Below are 23,625 nucleotides of genomic sequence, written 5' to 3'. Positions count from 1 at the left end.
CAGGTAGTGCAGACGCTCGTCCTCGCTGTCGTTTGCTCTGCGACCTTGGGCTACTGGCTAGTGTGTAGCTCGGCTTCCTCAGCTGTCAGTGAGGTCAGTTTTGGTGCCCACCTTGTGGAGTCATTCATTAAATTAGTATTTGTGAAGTTCCAGAATAGTTTTTAGCTAATATGTAAGTATGAGATATATAGAAGGAAACACTTCAAGCTGAGGTTAATTGGTTATTGTTCTTAGTAAAGGTAATAGGATTGGAGTTGGGGCTGGAGACAGCAGTGCTGAGTCATAAATGACGGCCTTCAGGTAAGGGAGCAGGGGTGAACAAATGTCGTGGGATAAAAATCGACAGCTCTGAAGCTGGTGCAGATTCCCGTGGCTGCTGTGGATCAGTGGGAATATCAGAGCGGTGGGGATATGTACTTCCAGCTTACTCTGACGACAACCTGAAGAGAACTGTTATCACAAGAGTATTTCTGCTGTGTTCTCTGCTGTCAGGGAAGAGACCAAAAGGAGAAGAAATGTGACTTGGGCAGAAAATACTTCCATGCAGCACTCCAGAACACCATGCACTTTCTCCTTTGGTTGAAAAAAAAATATGTATTTATATATATAATGGGCATATATATATATATATATATATATATATATATATACAAATATATTTTTATACTATCATGTTTCAGATAGAAGGCTGGAGGTCGGAAAAGTCTGGATTATTTTCGGAGACCCCCCCCAAAATTTTTTTTTAATTTACTTTGAAATAGCATAAATAATACCAGAGTTATTTTCTCTTTTCATTGAATTTTTATAATTTTATTTTATATCCTACATTTGAGCTAGTGCCAATCTTCACATAAGGCTTTGTTTTAATACAAATTGAGTATCTGGTAGATTTATGCAGATGCTCATATGTTTGCCATCCTTTAATACTCATGCTTATATTTAAAAAAGCCATAGCTACTGCCTAGAGATAAGTCAAAGAATAGAAGACATCTTAAAGGTAAAACAAACTTGTGGGGGAAACTCAAGAATGTGTACATATCTGTAAAATGAGAAATGAAATGCTTTTTATGGCAAGTGATTTCTCTCTCCATCTCAAATTTTATGGAGATTTTTAAAAAGAGAAAAGAATAAAAACAGATGGGTTCAGTAATTTCTTAGCAGGAATATTGAGAATACTTGAACTCCTGAAGATTTTTGAACAGTTTATCACGTTTTGTTTTCTGCAGACTTCCATTGGCCATAATAGGTATTTTAAGAGAAAGATTCAGGGTTCTGAGTGCAATGAATAGAGGAGGTAGAATGAATAGTTAGACTCTGCTCCACGCTTGCACTCTACCTGCAGCACTACTGTGTGAAATAGAGCAGCCCGTCATTTTACCCCTGAGTTGAAAACTAGAGTCTTTTCTCAAGAAATCAAAGGAAGTGCCTGGTGGAAATTTGGAGCTGATAAGGGCAGTACACCTGCCCCAAACAAAGTCCCTTGTCGTCTTCCTATTTGAAGGCCCACCCTCTGCTTACCTTAAAATAAAGTCAGTCTTCTGATGTCTCCACACACACGACTCTCTGCCAACTGCCTTATTATAGGAGAGACCAGCAGAAAAGCAGAGGAAACTCACAGCAGTGATAGAGGAAAAAGCCACTGTGGCCTTTACTCAGAAATATGCATTAGATATATGAAAAGAAACAGCAGCAAAAGAATGATAGCATAAACAGAACAAACGTTTCTAGAAGAAGCAAGGATTAATTAAGGAATCGAGGAGAGTACATAAAAGAAAACTTGAGGGGCGTTTTAAGAAGGTGACATCTGAAAAATAACAGGATGCAGGAAAATGGAAACAGTTAAAGAATAAGGAAGAACTCTTGAAAATCAGACATTTGTTTGCTGAAATTAAAGTAGTGCTATGGAAAATTTGAAAGATGACTATGAGGAAATCTCCTAGAATGCAGTGCAAACAGAGAGGCTGAAAACTTAAAGGAAGGGCAGAGAGATAGGCTCAGTCAAGTTGGTCCAGTACCTACATACTTAGAATTCCAAAAGATAGGACAGAATTAACGAAGAGGTGAAAGGATCAGATTAATAATAGAAACTTACTTTGTGCTCAGACACAATCTGAATCGTCACAGTGTCAAGTTCTAAGGGTTCAGCAAACTGGGTGAAGACATTTTCAAGTTTAGACTAATTCTTAAGAAATTTAAGAACACTAAGTGTAAAGAAAAGATCCTCAAAGCTTCTGGAGAGGGAAGCGAGGTTGTCAAGTCCTCTTTAGTCTTGAGTACTTCTCTGAGGCACTTCAGCCCCATCTCATACTTTTCCTATCCCAGACCTGGGGTCAGCCACCTTTCTAAGAAGCCTTGGTTTCTTTTAATGGTCAGTGGTGTTTGGAAGCCAAGACTTGAATGTGCTCATTGTATCTGGAGTATGGTGGCTCTAGACCCTTTCAATGGATAGAGCTAGGTGGGGAGAGGATATAAATATATAAATGCTTTATCCTATGTTACATGTACAAAATAATTTTACCAAATATCAGTATCGCTACTAACAATTATGCTAATTAAAGTCCAGAGTTTCTTTGCAGATTTTTTTTTTGCCTTTAGAATATAGAGTGTTCTTTTTTTTTTTTTTTTTTTAAAGATTTTATTTACTCATTTGAGAGACAGAGTGAGAGAGAGAGAGCCGGACAAGCTGGGGGAGGGGCGGAGGGAGAGGGAGAAGCAGACTCCCTGCTGAGCTGGGAGCCTGAAGTGGGGCTTGACCCTAGGACTTGGAGATCATGACCTGAACGAAAGGCAGACACTTAACCATCTGAGCCACCCAGGTGCCCCAGAATATAGGGTGTTCTAAGGGCATACAGTAGAGTACTATGTACAAAAGATAAATTCTTTCTTCAGTGTAATTATCAATTTGGCGTATGGGTTCAGGTTCATTTATTTTTGTGTGTATTAAATTTTGAGAGTTTATATACTTACCCCTTTAATGTTTTTTGAATATATAAAATACTTAAATGGTTCAAAAGTCAGACTGTATAAAAATATGCCCAGAGAGGCCTTACTTACAGCTCTGTTTTTCCATCTCAGGATCTTGTGGAAATGCAGGTTCTCATTTAGTAGATCTGGAGCCTGATGTTCTGCATTTCTTGCAAGCCAACAGGTGTTGCAGGTGCTGCTGGTCCACAGAACGCCCTTTGAGTAGCCAGTTCCAATAGTACAGATTTGCCTGTTTTTCATTCGGTATTTTATATACAAGGGACAGGATAGCAAATGGCTTCATATTAAAGGCTTATCCTTTGGATCACATCAAAGAGTATGAGCGACAGGATGGGAAGAGCAGGAGGAAAGAGGAGCAGATAGCCAGGTCATGGGGACGTCCTTCCTGTGAGCACCAGCAGCCTGTGCTGCAGGAAACAGCAGCAGTGGTGAGGGTGGGGGCTGAGGGCACCTGGAGCAAGAGTAGCAATCAGAAGCCGATGTCTGAATAGCTCTGCCGGGGTGGGGGACACTGGGGCTGAATAGCTGGCCCCCTTCCCTTGGCTGCTTTAGCCTCTGGAAGCGCACATTGGGAACCTCCTGGAAATGTCCCCCAGTGTGGGCTTCACGCACAGTTCACTGACTCCCAGAGACAACCATCTGTCCCACTGAGGAAAGCAGACCATCCTGGGCCTGGCTTTCTGCAGTCTTTTGGGAGCTCTCAAGATGTACGGTAGCCGAGCCGCCGGGAAGCCAGGTCCTTCAGCCCTGAGTCCTACACGTCTGATCCGCATCTTTCACGACACGGCAGCCTAACTAAAGAGGCTAGGAAAGTGAATAGTACTCGTCGAAACATGTCGGAAAGATGGTGAAGTTCATTCAGTAACTGCAGTTTAGCTGGGTTACTCAGTTCCAGTGAATAATTCTTATAGGCTAAGGTTTTACTATATTAGAATTTCATTGAGGAGTGGCTTTATGCACTCTTTCAAATATATTGAAATTATCCCATGAGGTTCAATTTAATTATTTTTACTTTCTCATAGAAATAATGAAAGCACATTAAAAATGCAGTAAGAAAAGGAAAAGTCCACATTCCTACCACAATTTACATATTACACAGCATTTGGGTGATTATTTGCCTTGAGCTTGTGTGTGTGTGTGTGTGCGTGTGAAACAGAGTTATAATTATACTATAGAAGCAATATTACATCCCACTTTTTATGATTTTACACTATAAGCAATTCTCCAGTTTTTAAAGTCTTCATAAATACCACTTAAAGTGACTGAATCACGTCTTACTAATTAGGCCCCTAAATTTTGATCATTTAGGTTGAAAGATCCTTAAAGAGTTGTCAGCATTTGAAATATATGGAATGGGAAATAAACATAGATGACTAAGAAAAGGAAATGTTCTTTTGTTCTTTTTTGGTACCTGTTTTTTCTCCAAGAGTAAAATTATCTCTAACTCTTGAAAAGTGTGAGACGGTTCTGTTACTTTATTAAAGGCATTCATAGAGATGGGTGTTTTACTTGGTGGGTAGTTCTGTAACACAATGTATTTAATCCAAAAGAGTTCCAAATTACTTTTTAAAATCAGTCTTCCCTCACCACCTGGCCTAAGTTAAAAGCCTGATAAAAGTTCCTAACAGGTGCCTTGCTCTTGAGGAGATAATGTCACTGTAACATACTGCTAACCCAGAGGTATGCATAGAGTATGGCGCAAAGAGAGAGTGCTTGGTCTAAGTTGCAGCCTTGAGAAAGATTCCTGGAGAGAATGGTTTCTTAAAGGAAGTGTAAGAGTGTAGAAGAGTGACCTGACAGAAATGTGGAAGGTCCCGTAGTTAGAGGGACCAGCAGGTGTCAGGGGCCCATTCTCAGATCAGTTGCTGCATGGAGATGGAGTGCTTGGTAGTCCCGTGACTGCCTCCATTGGCCAGGGACCCTACCCTTATTAGATGATGGGCAAAGAGGCAGTAGTCAGAAACAACAATAAAAACAACAAAAAGGAAAAACAAGTGGACATATTATAATCTGGGAGAGCAGAAAGGAAGGAACTTTTCCTAACTACTTAAGCATCCTTCAGAAATTCTGATACACATTTTTTGAGTGGCCATCCTAATATACTCCCTTGTCCCCTTGAAGTCCTATGAGTATGTTGCATCCCTCAGGCTTATTGGGGAGGAAAAAAAAAAGTCGGCCACCATTGCTGTAGTTGAATCCATCAAGTATTTAAATGATTAGGATTGTGGTTTTTAAAATATTATTCATCTGGCCACAGTTGGTCAGTGAATTTAAAAAGGGAGCATAACATCAACATAAAAAGCTTCTGTACAGCAAAGGAAACAGCCAACAAAACTAAATGGCAACCTACAGAATGGGAGGAGATATTAGCAAATGGCATAGCCAATAAAGGGTTAGTAGCCAAAATATATAAAGGACTTAGACAACTCAACACAAAAACCCCCACAAATAAGTCAATTAAAAATGGGCAGAGACATGAATAGAAATTTTTCCAAAGAAGACATACAGATGGCCAACAGGCACATGAAAAGATGCTCAACATTGCTCATCATCAGAGAAATGCAAATCAAAACCACAGTGAGATATCATCTCACACCTGTCAGAATGGCTAAAATAAAACTCAAGAAACAACAGATGTTGGTGAGGATGTAGAAGAAAAAGGAACCCTCTTATGCTGTTGGCGGGAATGCAAACTGTGTAGCCACTGTGGAAAACAGTGTGGAGTTTCCTCAAAAAATTAAAAATCGAACTACCCTATGATCAGGTAATCTCATTACTGGGTATTTACCCAAAGAATACAAAATCACTGATTTGAAAGGATATTTGCACCCCTGTGTTTATTGCAGCATTATTTATAAGAGCCAAATTATGGAAGCAGCCCAAGCGTCCATCAATAGATGAAGATATGGTATATATATACAATAGAGTACTATTTAGCCATAAAAAGGAATGAAATCTTGCCATTTGCAACAACCAGAATATATCTAGGAAGTATTAATGCTAAGTGAAATAAGCACCAGAAAAAGACAAATACCATATGATTTCATTCATATGTGGGATTTAAGAAACAAAACAAATGAACAAAGGGAAAAAAAGAGACAAAGCAAAAACAGACTTTTAACTATAGAGAACAGACTGATGGTCACCAGAAGGGAGATAGGTGCAGGGGTGAAATAAGCGAAGGGGATTACGAGTATCCTTATCTTGATGAGCACTGAATAATATGTAAAATTGTTGAATCACTATGTTATAGAACTGGAATTTGTATAACTCTGTATGCTAACTACGCTGAAATTAAAATAAAAAGGGAGGATGAGACTGAGGCAGAGAGACCATTTAGTAGGCTCCTACCTGGACTGGAGACATGGTATGGGGATTAAGGAGGAGAGAAAGCAGTTCGATAACTACTTAGTGGGGAAAATTGGCAAGTGGGCTGATTTGGTGTGCTGGTAGAAGGATGAGAAGCAACCATGTTGGACTCCCGGGTTTTGGGTTGAAGTAAATGAGTGGTGAGGTCATTAACTGCAGTTCGGAGGAGAGGTCTGGCAGCAGTATCGTTTTAGATTAGTATCTCTTTTTCAGTGCTTTTGTGTTTCTTAGCTGGGGTTTCCTAGACACCATAGCCTGAGGCAAAGCTAACGTAATGGAAGGCTGTATTGCGAAGTGCAATCCCAGGGCAGTGAGAGTGAGGGGATAGCAAAGTGAGACAGGAGGAAGGAAAAGCACATGCAAGGTGGCGTGTTACTGATCTGGCTACAACTTTATCAAGTGAGTTATCTTCTAGACAGGCTTTAAAGAACTCTCCCTGGGCCTGGTGGTCATTCAGGGGCATAACTTTCTTCCATCTTCTATGTCTCTCAGGCATGGAGGTATTGTTTTACCTTCACCCTTGGACTGGGGCTAAGGGGTTACTCTGGGCAGCCCGTGGGAAGCAGTTCCCATGCCCCATAACGTGGTGAGTAGTATGAGTCGAGGAGTGGTTGGAAGAGCTGGAACCTCTGGAACCTCTACAGAGTCAGATTTGGGCAAATAGCTGAGGTCCAAGGGATTTATGGAGGTACAGGTGGCAGGGGTGGAGTGAAAATAGAGAGGCATGCCGGCAGAGTGCAAGCACTTTCCCAACTACCCTCAACCGTATTCTCTTTCCCTAGCTGCCCATTTGTAGTCTGAGAGTTTTATGATGCTCTGATTTTACTACACTGTTTTATTTTTAGTACTGCTCGGATTTTAATCTTAGATTCGTATTCTTCTAGTTTATGAGCCCAATACCTCCATTCACATAATTTCTAGACTGTGGGTTTAATATAATTGTGTTCTTCTATTTTTTCTTAGTCTGTTTGGGCTGCTGTAACAAAATACCACTTACTGGGTGGCTTCTTTCTCACAGTTCTGGAGGCTCGAAGTCCAAGAGCAGGATGTCAGCATGGTCGGATTGGGGGCCCTCTTCCAGGCTGCGGATCGCTGACTTCTCAGTGTATCCTCTCATGGCAAAGGAGCTTCGTTGGGCCCCTTTTATAAGGGCATAAATCCCATTCATGAGGGCTCCACCATCATGACCCAATCATTTCCCAGAGGCCCCATCTCCTAGTACTATCATCTTGGACCATTAGGTTTTCACCATTTGAATTTTTGAGGGGAGGGACACACACATTCAGACTATAGCAACTCTCGGACTCACTACCTAGAAGACAGAAAGACTTTCCTAAGGGTCAGATCCCAGAAGGTGCTTGATTTGTCTGTTCCCTTTGTATTCCTGTGCTCATCTCTGTAGCTTGCTTCCAAAACAGACAAGATACACCAAATGTTTCAGTAAAGAACGCTAAAGGCAATGCTTTAGAATAGACTCTTCTTTCTAAGGATGTCATAAACAGGGACACCTCGGTGGCTCCGTCAGTTAAGTGTCTGCCTTCTGCTCAGGTCATGATCCCAGGGTCCTGGGATCTAGTCCCGTATCAGGCTCCTTGCTCAGTGGGGAGCTGCTGCTCCCTGTGCCTCTGCCACCCCCCCAGCTTGTGTGCTTTCTCTCTCTCTCTCTGACAAATAAATAAAATCTTTTCTTTTAAAGGAGGTCATAAACAGGGCATAAAAGGAAATATTGCTTTATGAATATGATGTCAGAATTTTTTAAGTTAATTTTTTAAGCTTTTTTTTGAATGTGTACTATATGGGAAGCTCTTGACTGAGTTTAAGGATATAGTGCTGACCAAAAAATGTCCCATTTCTGCTTTCATGGAATTTTCTCTCCAGTTGGGGCAGGGGCATGGCAGGCTTGGGCACAGGCAGGAGTCAAAGGGTGCCACGGATCCCTGTAAAATGACGGCTCACTCAGCGTTATCAGAGAGCAGTACATGTTGAAATGAGACAGCAGGATGGGGGTGGTGGGTAGCTCAGTCAGGGGGCCAGAGAAGCCTTCCATAGTAGTGGAAGAGTCAGGATTCACAAAGTGAATGGGGAATGAGGACGGGTGGTTGCAGGAGGTGTTTGTTCATTTGGCAAGTGTTTACTGAACACTAGCACGTGGTAGCACAGCCGTAGGTGTTGGGAATCCAGTTGTGAATAACCCAGGCAAAAAGTTCTGCCTCATGAGAGTGGTTGGTAGTTTGGACCGGGATGGTGATGGCAGAGGAGGAGGAGAAAAGTGGCTTGATAGGAATAATATTTAGGAGTCAAAATTGATCATTCTTGGGGAAAGGACTGGGTTATAGCTGAGAGAGGCAGATGTCAAGGAGACCCGTTTCTGGCGTGCCAGATGGGTGGCATTTGTCACTGAGCATGGGAACTGTGGTTTGGGGTAGCTTAGAGTGGGGAGGGACTATCCCCCTATATCTAATTGGACGTGCAGAGTTTGTCGTGACTTTGAGATGTCCAGGTGGTGATGTTAAAGGAGCAGTTGGGTACATGAGGCTGGAATTCAGAGGTCAGGTTTGGGGTGTGGAAACACACTTGGCAGGTACCTGCATCAGGGGTCATGGCAGTGGGCAAGGAGGAGATTGCTAATGGCACAGAAAAAAAGAACCAAGCTTTTAAACCTTTCTTTAAAACCTGTGTTTTTCAAAATCGGACAAAATTATATTGCTTTTAATTAGCATGTGATTTCAGTCTGAATGCCTGTATACTCCCTGATGAAACAAAACTTATTTTTACCCTTGCCCTATGCAGATAGTTTATAGGTGAGAAGAGGAGATATTCAAGTTTTAACAAAGCAGTTATAGATCTAGGCACTATGATTTAAGATTCCAGGTTCACTGTTTAATAAGCCCTGGTATTTCCTTCCAAATGTGGAATTTACAGTCAAACCACCATGGTGAGAAACATCAGTGGTAGGTAAGTGCTGTATCTATAAACTATCCAAAAAGGCTGGTGAAATTAAATTGGCCTGCGTTTTCCCCAGTAATAGTTTCAAGGCAGGTAAAGATTTGCAGTAGAACGATGACCTAATGAATGTGAGCCAAGGAATAAGAATTAGAAATAAGAGACAAAAGGAATATGAACAAAACCTGTCACCCATGGGGCTCATCATTTTTTTTCTTTGTATATTTCTAGAAAGGTTCCAGAAGGTTAATCTTCTGTTAACCACTTAAAAAGTATATTTTCCTAGTTTGTAATTATAATTAATTTACTTTTTTTTATTAAATGTTGACCTTTCTTGCTGGTTGAATTTCAGTTTTAATTGTCATCAGAAATCACTTAGAATATTTTCCTCTGAAACAGACCCTTGCTGACATTTAGTTTAATTTCTCAGTATTTGTGGGGAAAAGTAACATGAATGCAAATAAATTCTCATGCTTATTAACCTAATTTTTTAAATGTCCATGGAAGAACTAAATGTTCCTTTGAACATTAGTGAGAAAAGTTCTTTTTTGTAGTGAATATTCTGGTTGGAATTAGAAATCTATTGGGAATGGAACACTGTTAGAAATAGAACACTGCTTATAGTTCATATTTAAAATGTGCACACAGCATTTTTTTACCTTTAGCTTTATTGCATATAGGTTTTAAGTTAGATATACTTTGAAAATAAGTGAAATTTTGATTCAGTGTTGATTTTTTTCTTTATAAAAATAACTTCAAATAAGCTCTCCCGTACCCCATCCACTCCACTTGATTGTTGGCATATTTTCTTCTGGTTAGTTTGTTCAGAGCTTCCTTTTACTATACCTACAGATAAACTACAGATAAAAATAACAGAATAACAGAATCCAGCCAAAAAAAAAATGTAGACATTTTTATAGTGGTATAAATTTATCTCTGGACTATTCTTTTTAGTTGTAAAGCAGGTTGCCCAATGAAAGCGACTGCTCCTTTTGTTTTCTAATGAAATAAAGTTGTCATTTGGGCTACCTCTGAGGTCAACTGCCTGGTTCTTTATTTCTGGTTCCACCTGCTTCATACCAGAACTCAGGAGTGTACTCAGCATATTTGCTTCCATCCTGGTGTGTTCTCTGTTTACCATTCTTCTCTTCTAATGGGAATCTCTAGATGTGTAGTCAGAGTCTAATAAAGGCAAAGAATATGGATTTATGGGTGATATATCATTTCTTTCCTCTCTGCTTTCCATTTAATTATTTTCCCGAATGAGAGGAAAGGTGGGGGTGAAGAGTGGAAGGCTTTGGGGCCAAGTGGAATTCTTTTTTTTTTTTTTGGCTAAGAGTGTGGCAAGTATCAGAAAAGTCCAGTGGTGTGAGACCTTTTCTCTAGCACAGCCCCTGGTCCAGAATGGGAGAGAGATGCTCAGTAAGTCAAGTCTAGAACATTCCTTTCTCTTAAGTTTTTTTCCTTTCTTTTAGATTTATACTTCATTCAAGACACAAGCGGACAGTCTGAGTAAGGCCAATATTTCCAATTCTCACCTGTTTTTATTCTGCTCTGTCATTTATGAATTTGCTAGAACACTTGGGTTATTCCATGAGTCCTCTCCTGGTCTTTCCCAGTAGCCAATTATATGTTTACTTCACCCGTTAAGGAACAGAAGAGTTCTAGAGTAGTAGTTATTTCAAATTGGTGCTCTTCGACTCTTCCCAGTAGCCTGAGCTCAGTGGACTCAAAGCCAGTCTTTAGAGTGGGTACAGTATGCTGGGACTGGGAGTGGTCAGAGGTCTTTGATGGGAACCATGAGAAGCTTGAGCCCGATCCTGTGCTGGGCCCATTTGTTGATACAGCCCACAGTTGGATAGTTGAACGCTCACCTTCTTCTCCATGGGTGGAGTGTGCTATAAATGGTTATTGCATTTTAAAGGTTATTTATTTATTTATTTATTTATTTGAGAGAGAGCGCACACAAGCGGGGCGAGGGGCAGAGGGAGAGGGAGAAGCAGGCTCTCCACTGAGCAGGGAACCCGATGTGGGGCTCGATCCAGGACCCTGAGCTGAAGGCAGATGCTTAACCAACCAAGCCACCTGGGTGCCTGGTTATTGCATTTTAAGCATCACTGGAGTGCACAGCTTTGTTTTGGGGCTGGTAGGTTTTAAAAAAGATAGGCTTTAGCCTGCATGCTCAAGGACTTTTATACAGGAAACAGGTGACACACTAAAAAAGATCAGTGTTGATTTAATGTGGAAAAAAAAAACCTCTACAAAAACCAGAAGTAAATAAGGAAATATATTTTGCCCTTTTATTTTAACACTAGAGAGGAAATCCTTTTTGTAAGTTTGGTGTCTCTTCCTTTGTCTGTTTACATGTCTGTACATGTGTACGTACAAGTACACATACACATATGTATAGTGTACAGACATATACACATCTATGTACATCTCTCGTAGTGGGACTATGTTGTATGTCATTCTGCAAGTTGATTTTTTTCACTTAGTGTATGATGAATTATCTCTGGTATCACTATTACAGATTAACTTAATGTTTGTGATTATTATTTTATAATCCACTTCTATCTAGTTTATTTAATTCTCCAAAACCACCCTGTTGAGTGGATACTATAAGAAAAGAAAATTACTGCCTTTTTTGGCTTGGATATCAGGGTTAATGCTAGCCTTGTAAATGAGTTTGGAAGTGTTCCTTTCTCTTTGGTTTTTGGGCAGAGTTTGAGAAGGATTGGTGTTAATTCTTTAACTGTTTGGTAGAATTTCCCAGTGAAGTCATAGTCCTGGGCTAAAAAGTCCTGGGCTTCTATTTTTTGGGAGGTTTTTGATTACTGATTGAATCTCCTCTCTCATTATTGGTCTGTTACTTTATGATTCAGTCTTCATAAGTTGTACGTTTCTAAGGAATTTATCCTTTTCTTCTAAGTTATCTAATTTGTTGGCATGTAATTGTTTAGTTTCCTCATCCTTAAAATAAGAATTTTAGTGGTAGTAGTCTCATAGAGTTGCTGTGACATTTTAAAAAGCTGATTTATATTCAAAAAGCTTAAGACATTCTTTGACATTATACTTCCTGACAAAACTCAGGAGAAAAGAATTTAGTCTCTCTCTTTTTTTAAAAAAGATTTATTTATTTGACAGAGAGAGAGAGAGCCCAAGCAGGGGGAGCAGCAGTCAGAGGGAGAGGGAGAGGCAGGCTCCCCACTGAGCAGGGAGCCCGATGTGGGGCTTGATCCCGGGACCCTGGGATCATGACCTGAGCCAAAGGCAGACGCTTAACGAATGAGCCACCCAGGTGCCCCAAGAATATATTCTTTTTAAGAATACCACAGATGAAGTTTGAAGAGAGGATCAGTGCAGCAAGAATAGGAGTTGCGGGAATCTGAGTCACTTGCTTATGTTACCTAGCTGTGCCCTTGGGATCGGGCAGGTGTGATTTCATATATACTACTTCTGCTTAAGGTTGAAGTGCTCTGTGCACACCCAGCTTCATGGCTTCAGAAGGTCAGTCAACACCAAATTCATGTGGACTGCTCTTGTTGCATAACTTTGTTCTAAAATCCTAAGGTCTGTGTTGTGATTCACCTATTGCAGCCCTGTCAGATGCCATACAGAATCCCTATCTGACACAGAGACTTAAAACACCAGTGAGTCTGGGTTGTCTAGCCCAAGTGGCAGAGCGGCTGCCATGGCCGCGTACTCAAACTTCAAATGTCCCACTCAAACCTGGCAGGTTTTCAAGCTACTTGGTAAATGGGTTAGAGTAACATACTCATAAAGGTGTATGATGCCTTCAAAATTTGAAAAAGCCTACTAAGAGGTGGGCTTATTTTTTAGTGATAGGGAGAGCCAGCTATCACCTTGGAAGAGCTATTTTGACATAATACGAGACTCCTAGAAAATGTACAAATATGGCGGGCCTTTGAAGTTTTGTAGGACTCTTTCCCCACCCTCAAGCACATATGTATCTCACCAAGGTTTGTAGAGTAGGTACTGTTTATTCTTCACTCAGCATGTAATGGAAAGCATGGCATTCTGTGGAATGGGGAGACCAGTGGGGTCCCTGTGGACTAGATCATGACAGTGTGCTGGAGAGTCGATAGCTCTGGGATAGGCCAGTAGGGTGCCAGCTGGAGGCAAACTGCTCAGGTGTTCTCTGCTAACACATATAGAGAAAAAAAACCACAACAGTTTGCCAGATCAATAGCTATGTGCCAGATGCCGGGGAATGTGTTGATTTACTCCAGCAATGAAGTCACATCTGGTACAGCATCTGCTCTCTACAAAATCCATCTGTTTTCTATAAGGCCAGATAGGCAAGTTGAATGTGGATGTGCTGGAATGATCACCTTCATCCTTCAAGTCCTTGATGGTGATCCTAATTTCTGCAATTTCTGCAGAAAGGGAGTTTTTTTGTTTGACTATCTTCATAGGTAGAGACAGTACTAGGAGTTTGCACTTGACTTTTTTTTTTTTTTTTTTTAAACCGTTGTAGCCCTTACACATCAAGGAACCAGTGAGGGACTCTTCCCATTGCTATGTCTGTTCCAACTCCATATTTCAGAAAATAATGAGGGCATGAGTTGTAGGATAAGTGAGAGTTGGAACTGAGCCCAAACTCCATTAGTCATATGATTTCCATAAGCCTCTACTCTGAATGGTGCAACATAGTACCATTTTGGGTCTTCAGGAAAGAGTGCCAGTTCAGAGCCATATTGGACAATCCTACAAAATTCTGATTATTTCCTCTTCCCCAGTGTGTAGGCACTCTGGGAATGTGCTGCAGGTTTTTTGAGGAAGACTGGGAGGAAGATTTATAGTACAGATTTTTGGCTGTGTAGCAAGGTCCTTCCACAACGGCACATGGCTTCCTTTTACTCAAGGGACTCTAGGTCTGTGTACTGGCTCAAGTTGGGGAATTGACGAGGGGCTGCTACTTTCTGTTTTATAGACTTGATGCTTATAAATATCAAGTAGGACTTGGTAAGCTTCTAATTATTTCTCTCTTAGAGTCCCCATGATCAGACACCCACAGGATTGGATTTTGGTTTAGTTTTCAAAAACCTCATCTCTGGGGTTGTAACAGGTAGAAGTTTTTTCATAGTGGTAAATGAAGCTTTTCGGTTTTTCACGAATCCATGAGTCTGGAATTTAAAGTTCTCCATTTACTTTTTTCCTTCCTCTGGAAATGCAAATTCTGGGACCGACCCCAGGCTATAGAATTAGTGACTCAGGGGGTGGGATTCCACAGTCTGTGGCTTACACAGATAATCCAGTTGGTTCTAATGAAGCCTCACCTTAGAGAACCGCTGATGTAGAGCACCTTCAGAATTCTCAGAGAAAATTATTTTCCTTGGATAATTCTTTTTTTTTTTTTTTAAGATTTTATTTATTTATTTGACAGAGATAGAGACAGCCAGTGAGAGAGGGAACACAAGCAGGGGGAGTGGGAGAGGAAGAAGCAGGCTCCCAGCGGAGGAGCCTGATGTGGGGCTCGATCCCATAACGCCGGGATCACGCCCTGAGCCGAAGTCAGACGCTTAACCGCTGTGCCACGCAGGCGCCCCTCCTTGGATAATTCTAAACCAAGACAATTAAGGGACAGAATAATGACTTAATTCAAACATACAGGGACTCAAAAGTTACCTCCCTTATATTCTTCCTTTGAAAGCAATTGGACAAACAGTTCTTGGGAAAGAAGGAAGTAAACAAAGGAAGCAGTGAAGTGGAAGACAGAGAGCCTAAGGAAATGTGGAAGCCAAGAGCCAGAGGCAGAAAGGCGGATTTCTAGGATGGTAGTAAAGGGATGTCTCAGGCTGCCTTCTGTGTAGCAGACCCAGAAAGTAACTGCTCCAGGGAGGGTTAGGAGGACAAAAGCTATGACTCTAAGATAAAAATGCAGTTGATAAATTTGACCTTCCAAAATAAAACACTTGTAAGTATAAAATCTGTCTTGTAGAGCAGGTAAAAAAATAATTGATGGTTATTTTTAAAAATTGAAAATAAGAGGGGGCGCCTGGGTAGCGCAGTCCTTAAAGCATCTGCCTTCGGCTCAGGGCGTGATCCCGGCGTACCGGGATCGAGTCCCACATTGGGCTCCTCCGCTATGAGCTGGCTTCTTCCTCTCCCACTCCCCCTGCTGTGTTCCCTCTCTTGCTGGCTGTCTGTCACATAAATAAATAAAATCTTTAAAAAAAAATTGAAAATAAGAATAAGTAAATTATTAATTCTAGGAAATCCAAAATTTATACATGATAGGAAAATATTCTCTTGGCTTATCAGCAAATGTCAACATTAATGTCCATTGTAATTCCAATTTTCAAATAAGATTTTGGTAGTATGAAGGGAGGAGAGATAAGTTGGAGGTGCTGTGACATCTAAACTCTCATCTATCCTAATAGGAAGTCAAGATTTAATATATAATATTGACAATCAAAAAGTAGCAATAGCTTCATATTATTTAGATATATAAAGAATAAGTACTTGAAAGACCTTTAAAATAATTAAAAATGGCTACCTCAAAAAATGGTAATGGATTGTTGAAGGGTGATACAGGGTTCGACTATTACTTAAAAAATCGTTTGATTATTTTAGGGGTGCCTGGGTGGCTCAGTTGGTTAAGCGTCCAACTCTTGGTTTTGGCTCAGGTCATGATCTCAGGGTCATGAGATTGAGTTCGGATTTGGGCTCCATGCTCAGTGGGGAGTCTGCTGGAGAGTCTCTCTCCCCCTCTCCGTCTGCACTCCCCCCCCCCCGCTTGCGTGTGCATGCCTCTCTCTCAAATAAATAAATCTTTAAAAAAATCATTTGATTATTATTTTTTTTAAAGATTTTATTTATTTATTTATTTATTTATTTATTTATTTATTTATTTGACGGAGATAGAGACAGCCAGCGAGAGAGGGAACACAAACAGGGGGAGTGGGAGAGGAAGAAGCAGGCTCCCAGCAGAGGAGCCTGATGTGGGGCTCGATCCCAGAACGCCGGGATCACGCCCTGAGCCGAAGGCAGACGCTTAACGACTGAGCCACCCAGGCGCCCCCTAAAAAAATCATTTGATTATTTAAAAAAATTATGTGCATATATCATATAAATAAATATTAAAATGAGTAAAGAAGAAATTCCCTGATCTCACAACACATAGTGCACATTAATTTTCCAAATGTGTATTGGGCTGTGTGTAAAGCATAGCAGTCAAAGGGAACTATGAGATTAATAAAAGCAGTCTGTGCCTTCGAGGCGAATATAATCTTTGCAGAGAATAAAACAAGTCTCTAAAGCACCAGAGTAGCAGGTTAAGACGAGAGTATATTACAACCTCCACTGCCCATTCTAGCCACTGACACCGCAGTAATTGTGACATTCTGGCACAGTCCAAACATAAAACACTTTACTCATATCATTAACCTAATTACCCCAGTTTCTGTGTTTGTTCCTGGAGATGCCTTAAGAAAAGGGAAAGAATCATAAATCCAATTACTTCTTCCGTAAGTGAGTTTTACCTGTGCACATACTTATGCGGTATGTGTATATCCATACATGCACACGTTCGCACAGAATTCTAAGTTTTTCTTATTTGGAAAATGTGGTAAGATTTTCCACCAAATGGCAAAAAAAGACTAGTTTAGATTAGATTTAACATTAGGATGGTCATGCAATATTATCGAACTACACTAATTTTCTAGTTCTCATGTTGCTACTGCCTCATTTCCTTTGGAAATGCAAATTTTATTTTATTTTTTGGAAATGCAAATTTTGACTATAAAACTTTTATTTAGTCTAATATAAAATTCAGAAGAAACTTCAGGTCACAATAGTATTTGATGGAAGTCCTAGAGGAAAGAATCTTTTTACATGGTTACTGTGAGCATTCAAAGCACTGCTTTGGTTATTATGCTTCCCAGTAAGAAGAGGAAGAAGGCCAGAGAATATTTACATTTACATTGTGGTGAGCTAGGAGTATAATGAATGAGGAACGCTGTGTAGATACCAGGGCAAAGGCATTATTAAGTCCACGCATGCTGTGTTCCTTGATATTATAAATTCTGGTTCTTTTCCTTAATGTTTAATTACAAAATTGCCTTTGCTTAATTCCTTTGTAGATTCTTTATATATTAGAGAAATTGACCATTTATATTTAATAGGCACTGGAAAGCTGATTTAGAAGCTCTATGTGCATAGGTTGGGCTTGAGAGTGGATGGGCTTCAGTATACAAGGTGACTGGGCACCAAGCTGGCATTTTTCCTGGGTACTATCCAGTGTTAGAATCTAGAAATTTTTCCTCTAAGGCTTTTTAGTTACTGGAATACACAAACATTTTAGCCCTGCATGGATAGCATGTGTCAGGCTGCTGGCACTTTGGGAACTGGGTAGAGAAGGTGTCTAGGTTCTCCTGTGGAATGTGCAGACATTCAGTCAATCTCCCTGTTTCAGCCCTGCACTCAGTCTCAAGTTTATGGTCATTAGACTCAGTTGTGCCACAGACTTGGGCTGCTGGAATGGGAGAGTGTGCTTTCATATGGTTGCTCAGAGGAGGGGAGACCTGGGCATGGAGTGGAGTTCTCGTGGCTCTGGAGATAGATTTTCAGTCAGTTTAACAGTTTTTAGTGCCACCTACACTTTCTTTGGGAACTGGTACCTTCCAATCCAGAGCTGCCCTACAGGGTGTGTCCGCTGCTTCTAAGCGTATTTCCCTGGAAATAGTGAGGATAATGAGTTTTCTGTTCTGTTCTGTGCAGTCAGCTACTCCATCTGCTTTTTGTCTGACGACACTTTAAAAAATTCCTTATCTGTTGATGTGTTTTTCATTCATACCTTTTGCCCTTTGGGACTGTACATTTTGTTTAAAAAAATCCCTTTACTGTCATTTCAGTATGATTTAGAGATGCAGGGTCTGTGGTCGGTCTGTCCCCCCCCCCTTTTTAAAGATTTTATTTATTTATTTGACAGAGATAGAGACAGCCAGAGAGAGAGGGAACACAAGCAGGGGGAGTGGGAAAGGAAGAAACAGGCTTCCAGCGGAGGAGCCTGATGTGGGGCTCGAACCCAGAATGCCAGGATCACACCCTGAGCCGAAGGCAGATGCTTAATGACTGAGCCACTCAGGCGGCCCCGGTCTGCCCTTTTTAACCAGAAGTCCGAACCATTTTTTCATTGCTGTCTCTCTAGTGTCTGGCACATACTAGGTACTTAAATAAATATTTAATGAATGAATAATGGAATGAATTAAGTTAGAAGTTTTTAGTAATGGGGGGCTTTGATGACAGAAAAATATTATGACTATATATGTTTATATAACAACCTAAAAAGCATCTTTTAAATTGTGGTTTTGTTTTTCTTCCTCAATATGGTCGAGGAAACCAAGTGTTTCAAAGTGTGGCCATCAACAAAATGAAAATTCTCTCTACTGAATGGGAGAAAATATTTACAAATCATGTATCTGATAAGGAGTTAATATCCAAAATTTATAAAGAACTTATACAATTCAATAGCAAAAAAACAAACAATCCTAATAAAAAGCAGGCAGAAGATCTGAATAGACATTTTCCCAAAGAAGACATACAGATGGCCTACAGGTAAATGAAAAGATTCTCAACATCACCTATCATCAGGGAAATGCGAATCAAAACTGGTGAGATATCACCTCACACCTGTTAGAATGGCTGTTATCAAAAAGACAAGAAATAAGTATAGGTAAGGATGTGGAGAAAAAGGAACCGTCATGTGTTGTTGGTGGAAATCTAAGTTGGTGCAGCCACGATAGAAATAGCATGGAAATTCTTCACAAAATTAAAAATAGAACTGCCATATATTCAGCAGTTCCACTCTTGGGTATTTACCGAAGAAGACAAAAACACTAACTCAGAAAGATCTAGGCATCCGCATGTTCACTGCAGCATTATTTACAATAGCCAAGATATGGAAACAAGTGTCCATTGATGCATGAATGGATAAAGAAATTGTGTATATAGATATACAATGGAATATTCATAAAAAGAATGCAATCTTGCCATTTACAACAACATGGATGGACCTTGAGGGCATTATACTAAATGAAACAAGTCAGATAAAGACAAATGCTGTATGATCTGTCTTGTATGTGGAATCTAAAACAAACAACCAAAAAATAAGAAAAACCCAAGCTCATAGATACAAGAGAACAAGAGATTGGTGGTTGCCAGAGGCAGGGGGTATAAGTGGGTGAAATGAGTGAAGGGGGTCAAAAAGTACAAACTTCCAGTAAGTCATGGGATATAATGTAGAGCATGGTGACTATGGTTAATAATACTTTATTACATCTATGAAAGTTGCTAAGGGAGTAGATCTTAGAAATTCTCATCACAAGAAAAAAATTTCTTTGTAACTGTTTGGTGATGGATGTGAACTAGACTTATTGTGGTGATCATTTCTCAGCATATACAAATATCAAATATGTTGTACAAGTGAAACTAAATAAAGTTACATATAAGTTATACCTCCATGAGAAAAAATAACTTATAAAGCGTGTACTACTTCAGGATGGAGGTATGTTTGTTTTACTTGGTTGAGCACAATTACAACTATTATGTTAGGCTTAAGATACACATTTGCCTATTTATAATTTTTCTTTAGGGATAGACTTGTATTGAAACTGATTGACATAGCAGGCACAGTCTATTCTTATTTGTATGTATATTTAGGTAATTTCGTTTATTTTTTATATTTAAGTAATTTTGAAGAGACTTATGGTGATGATGTTGTAAAGCTTTCCAGCTACAACTGCCCCCTTACCCATTGGACCTTTGTGGTTAATAAAGTTTGAGAATTAGTGGATTAATGTGACCTTGTTTAAGTATATTTTGCATTTCGAAGTGAACATGTGAAGATGGATAAAATCTAATAGGAACAAAGAACTTAAGCTATAAAAATGAGAGTAAATATTAAAGTTAATATTTTGAACAAATAGATTAGTATTCTTCTCATTCATAAAGGCAGCCCTGGACAACGAAGAGGGGATTGTAGAGAGATACAGTGTGGCAGAGAGCCTGTGATTTGGCTAGAGTGCTAGATCTTGGGTCTTGAAGATGGGATGCCTCCACCCTGTATACCCCAAGAAATGAATAAGTGAACTTTTTGCATTTTCCCCTAAAATTGATGATTTAATTCTAAGTTCAAATAAAGAGCAAATTACAGTGTTGTTTTAAACTTCCATGCATTTATTTTTTTCCAATCTTTGAGATTTATTAAAGGAATCTACTCATAAATCCAAAGAGAGGTCTAATTAAAGAGATTACCTCCCCAGTAAAGAAGGAAGAGCCCATGCACAAAAGTGGGTTAGTAAGATAGTAGATTAAGAAAGTCCCTTGTGGAAAATTCTAGGGTTGCAGAAATTGATAAGAAGTTGAGGGTAAGAATAAGAGAAAGGTGATAAACTTCTGGAGCAAGATAACCAAATATCTTTAGGGTACCTGGCTGGGTCAGCTGGTAGAGCATGCATGATCACAGGGTTGTGAGTTTGAGCCCCACATTGGGTATAGAGATTATTTAAAAATAAAGTCTTAAAAAAAAGATAAACAAATATTTTTAAAAGTTTTCTGTAATGGATTCTCCACACCTGAATGTTTTTCTGGTCATCTACTTTAGAATCCTCATCTTTGTTATTTGTTTGACATCTTTTATCAAGTTGCTAACACACAATCAGGTTGGCTTTAGGGAGAAGAAATTGAGAAGATAAAATATAAAAATCAGAAATTAAAGAATGGAAATGGTTGGGCATGGGAAAGAAGACAGAATATGAGAAGCAAACAGAGCTTTAGAAAAAGAAAACTCTTGAAAATATGACCAAGACTTTTTACATATATTTTTTTTCCTCCTCTTGAATAACTTCTCCAGTATGGTTGGTGTTGGGATTTCTGAGAAGAAACACACAAAAAAATAGGAAGCCAGAAACTTGTTTCAGACCTTCATAGAAAATAACTTAGTATCTACTTATATGGATGTTAGAACAAAAGTGTGTGATAATAATGCAATCAATAGGAAACTGAGTTTGGTGGTTTTTGCCAAATAGTTTTGTGTTAATATAAAAATGGAATAAGAACCTGTACCAAAGAATTATTAAGAAAAATATTAGTACTTTCAGGAGAACCAGATACTAAAATCTGTATCAATAGTGACTATGGAAAGGCGATGCTGCTATCGGAAATTTAAAAGAAAAATTAACAGGAAGGTTATAACTTTGCCTTTGAGACAATAATACATTTTGATTCTCTTCATTTTCACTTTATATAAAAATGTCATGAAAATTCCATCATGGTTGACAAATATAAAACAGAACAACAGATTTTAGTGCTGACTAGGCAAGAGACTTAAGTATTTTTCAAAAAACTGATCTTTCATGATGAAAGATAAGACGTCAAATGTTACTTGCAAAGCCCATTTCTCATTGGCTTTTTGTGTTTTGGGCTTGTTTTCAGGCAAAAGGACTCCTGTGGAAGATGGAGCTCTTTGTCCGTTTTCCAGAAGGTGTTTCCAAGCGCATCAATGAAACATGATACTGCTGCTTTGTGTTGAAATGCTTGAAGAACACCCACATCTCTGCCAGCGCCTTCCATCCTGCTGACACCATGGTCTTTTCTGCAGTGTTGACTGCGTCCCATACTGGGGCAACCAACACAACATTTGTGGTCTATGAAAACGCTTACATGAACATTACGGTCCCTCCACCGTTCCAACATCCTGGCATTGGCCCGCTGCTCAGATACAGCCTGGAAGCGATGGCTCCCACTGGAATGAGTTCCTTGACAGTGAATAACACAGCTGTACCCCCAACACCAGCAGTTGTTAAGAGCCTAAACTTGCCTCTCCAGATCATCCTCTCTGCTATAATGATATTTATTCTGTTTGTGTCTTTTCTTGGGAACTTGGTCGTTTGCCTGATGGTTTACCAGAAAGCTGCCATGCGCTCTGCAATTAACATCCTCCTTGCCAGCCTGGCATTTGCAGACATGTTGCTTGCAGTGCTGAACATGCCCTTCGCCTTGGTAACTATTCTTACTACGAGATGGATTTTTGGGAAATTCTTCTGTAGGGTGTCTGCTATGTTTTTCTGGTTGTTCGTGATAGAGGGAGTAGCCATCCTGCTCATCATTAGCATCGATAGGTTCCTTATTATAGTCCAGAGGCAGGATAAGCTAAATCCGTATAGGGCTAAGATTCTAATTGCAGTTTCTTGGGCGGCTTCCTTCTGTATAGCTTTTCCTTTGGCTGTAGGAAACCCTGACCTGCAGATCCCTTCCCGAGCCCCCCAGTGTGTGTTTGGGTATACAACCAATCCGGGCTACCAAGCTTATGTGATTTTGATATCTCTAGTTTCTTTCTTCATACCCTTCCTGGTGATACTGTATTCGTTTATGGGCGTACTCAACACCCTTCGGCACAATGCCTTGAGGATCCACAGCTACCCCGAGGGTATATGCCTCAGCCAGGCCAGCAAGCTGGGTCTCATGAGTCTACAGAGACCTTTCCAGATGAGCATTGACATGGGCTTTAAAACGCGTGCCTTCACCACCATTTTGATTCTCTTTGCTGTCTTCATCGTCTGCTGGGCCCCATTCACCACTTACAGCCTTGTGGCAACATTCAATAAGCACTTTTACTATAAGCACAACTTTTTTGAGATTAGCACCTGGCTACTCTGGCTCTGCTACCTCAAGTCTGCATTGAACCCACTGATTTACTACTGGAGGATTAAGAAATTTCATGACGCCTGCCTGGACATGATGCCCAAGTCCTTCAAGTTCTTGCCACGTCTTCCTGGTCACACAAGGCGGCGGATACGTCCCAGTGCTGTCTATGTGTGTGGGGAACACCGGACAGTGGTGTGAATATTGGCACTGCTTGACATTTGGGGTGATGGTTGCTCTTTATCTGACTTTGAATTTTCTTTCACATGGGTTCTCCAAGTTTACCTTACTGGTTTATATAGGGTTTGTGCGTAAGGGTGTGTGTGTGCAGTGTAAAGAAAGAATGGTGATTAGTTATAATTCTGTTACAAAGGATACGCAATAGGGAAGTGATACAAATGTTACCTCCAGGGTTCAAGAGAAATCCTTGATTTAGGGTGGGGAGATGGTGTTTTGTTTCTTTGATTGATTTTGTTTTTGAAGCAGGAATCAAGATTGTGCTTTATGGAGCCTGCAGTTACATTGAATTGTAGGTGTTCTGTATGCTGCTAAGGTATGCTTAATTGAGTTTATCATTTTTTTTTTTTTCTGGAAGACATTGCTGCTTTTTGCCATCACATTGGAGCCAAAACCACATACATCTCAGTAGATAAATATTCACTT

The 23,625-nt window shown here is 40.0% G+C and overlaps 1 protein-coding gene across 1 annotated transcript in view; it reads left to right on the top strand.

Annotated features, from left to right (window-relative positions):
• The window catches only part of GPR63 (G protein-coupled receptor 63), a 47,915-nt gene extending 24,365 nt beyond the window's left edge, over positions 1-23,550 (top strand). The window contains exon 2 of the mRNA XM_045807037.2: positions 21,754-23,550. Within this exon, the coding sequence (XP_045662993.1) occupies positions 21,904-23,163 (1,260 nt within the window). The 5' untranslated portion in view covers positions 21,754-21,903 and the 3' untranslated portion in view covers positions 23,164-23,550. The remainder of the gene's footprint in view (positions 1-21,753) is intronic.
• Positions 23,551-23,625: the final 75 nt, after the last annotated feature.

This window comes from Ursus americanus, chromosome 11 (genome assembly GCF_024610735.1).
Source record: "Ursus americanus isolate L20-20 chromosome 11, mUrsAme1.1.p, whole genome shotgun sequence".
NCBI lineage: Eukaryota > Metazoa > Chordata > Mammalia > Carnivora > Ursidae > Ursus > Ursus americanus.
This window is presented reverse-complemented; position numbering and strand designations above follow the sequence as displayed.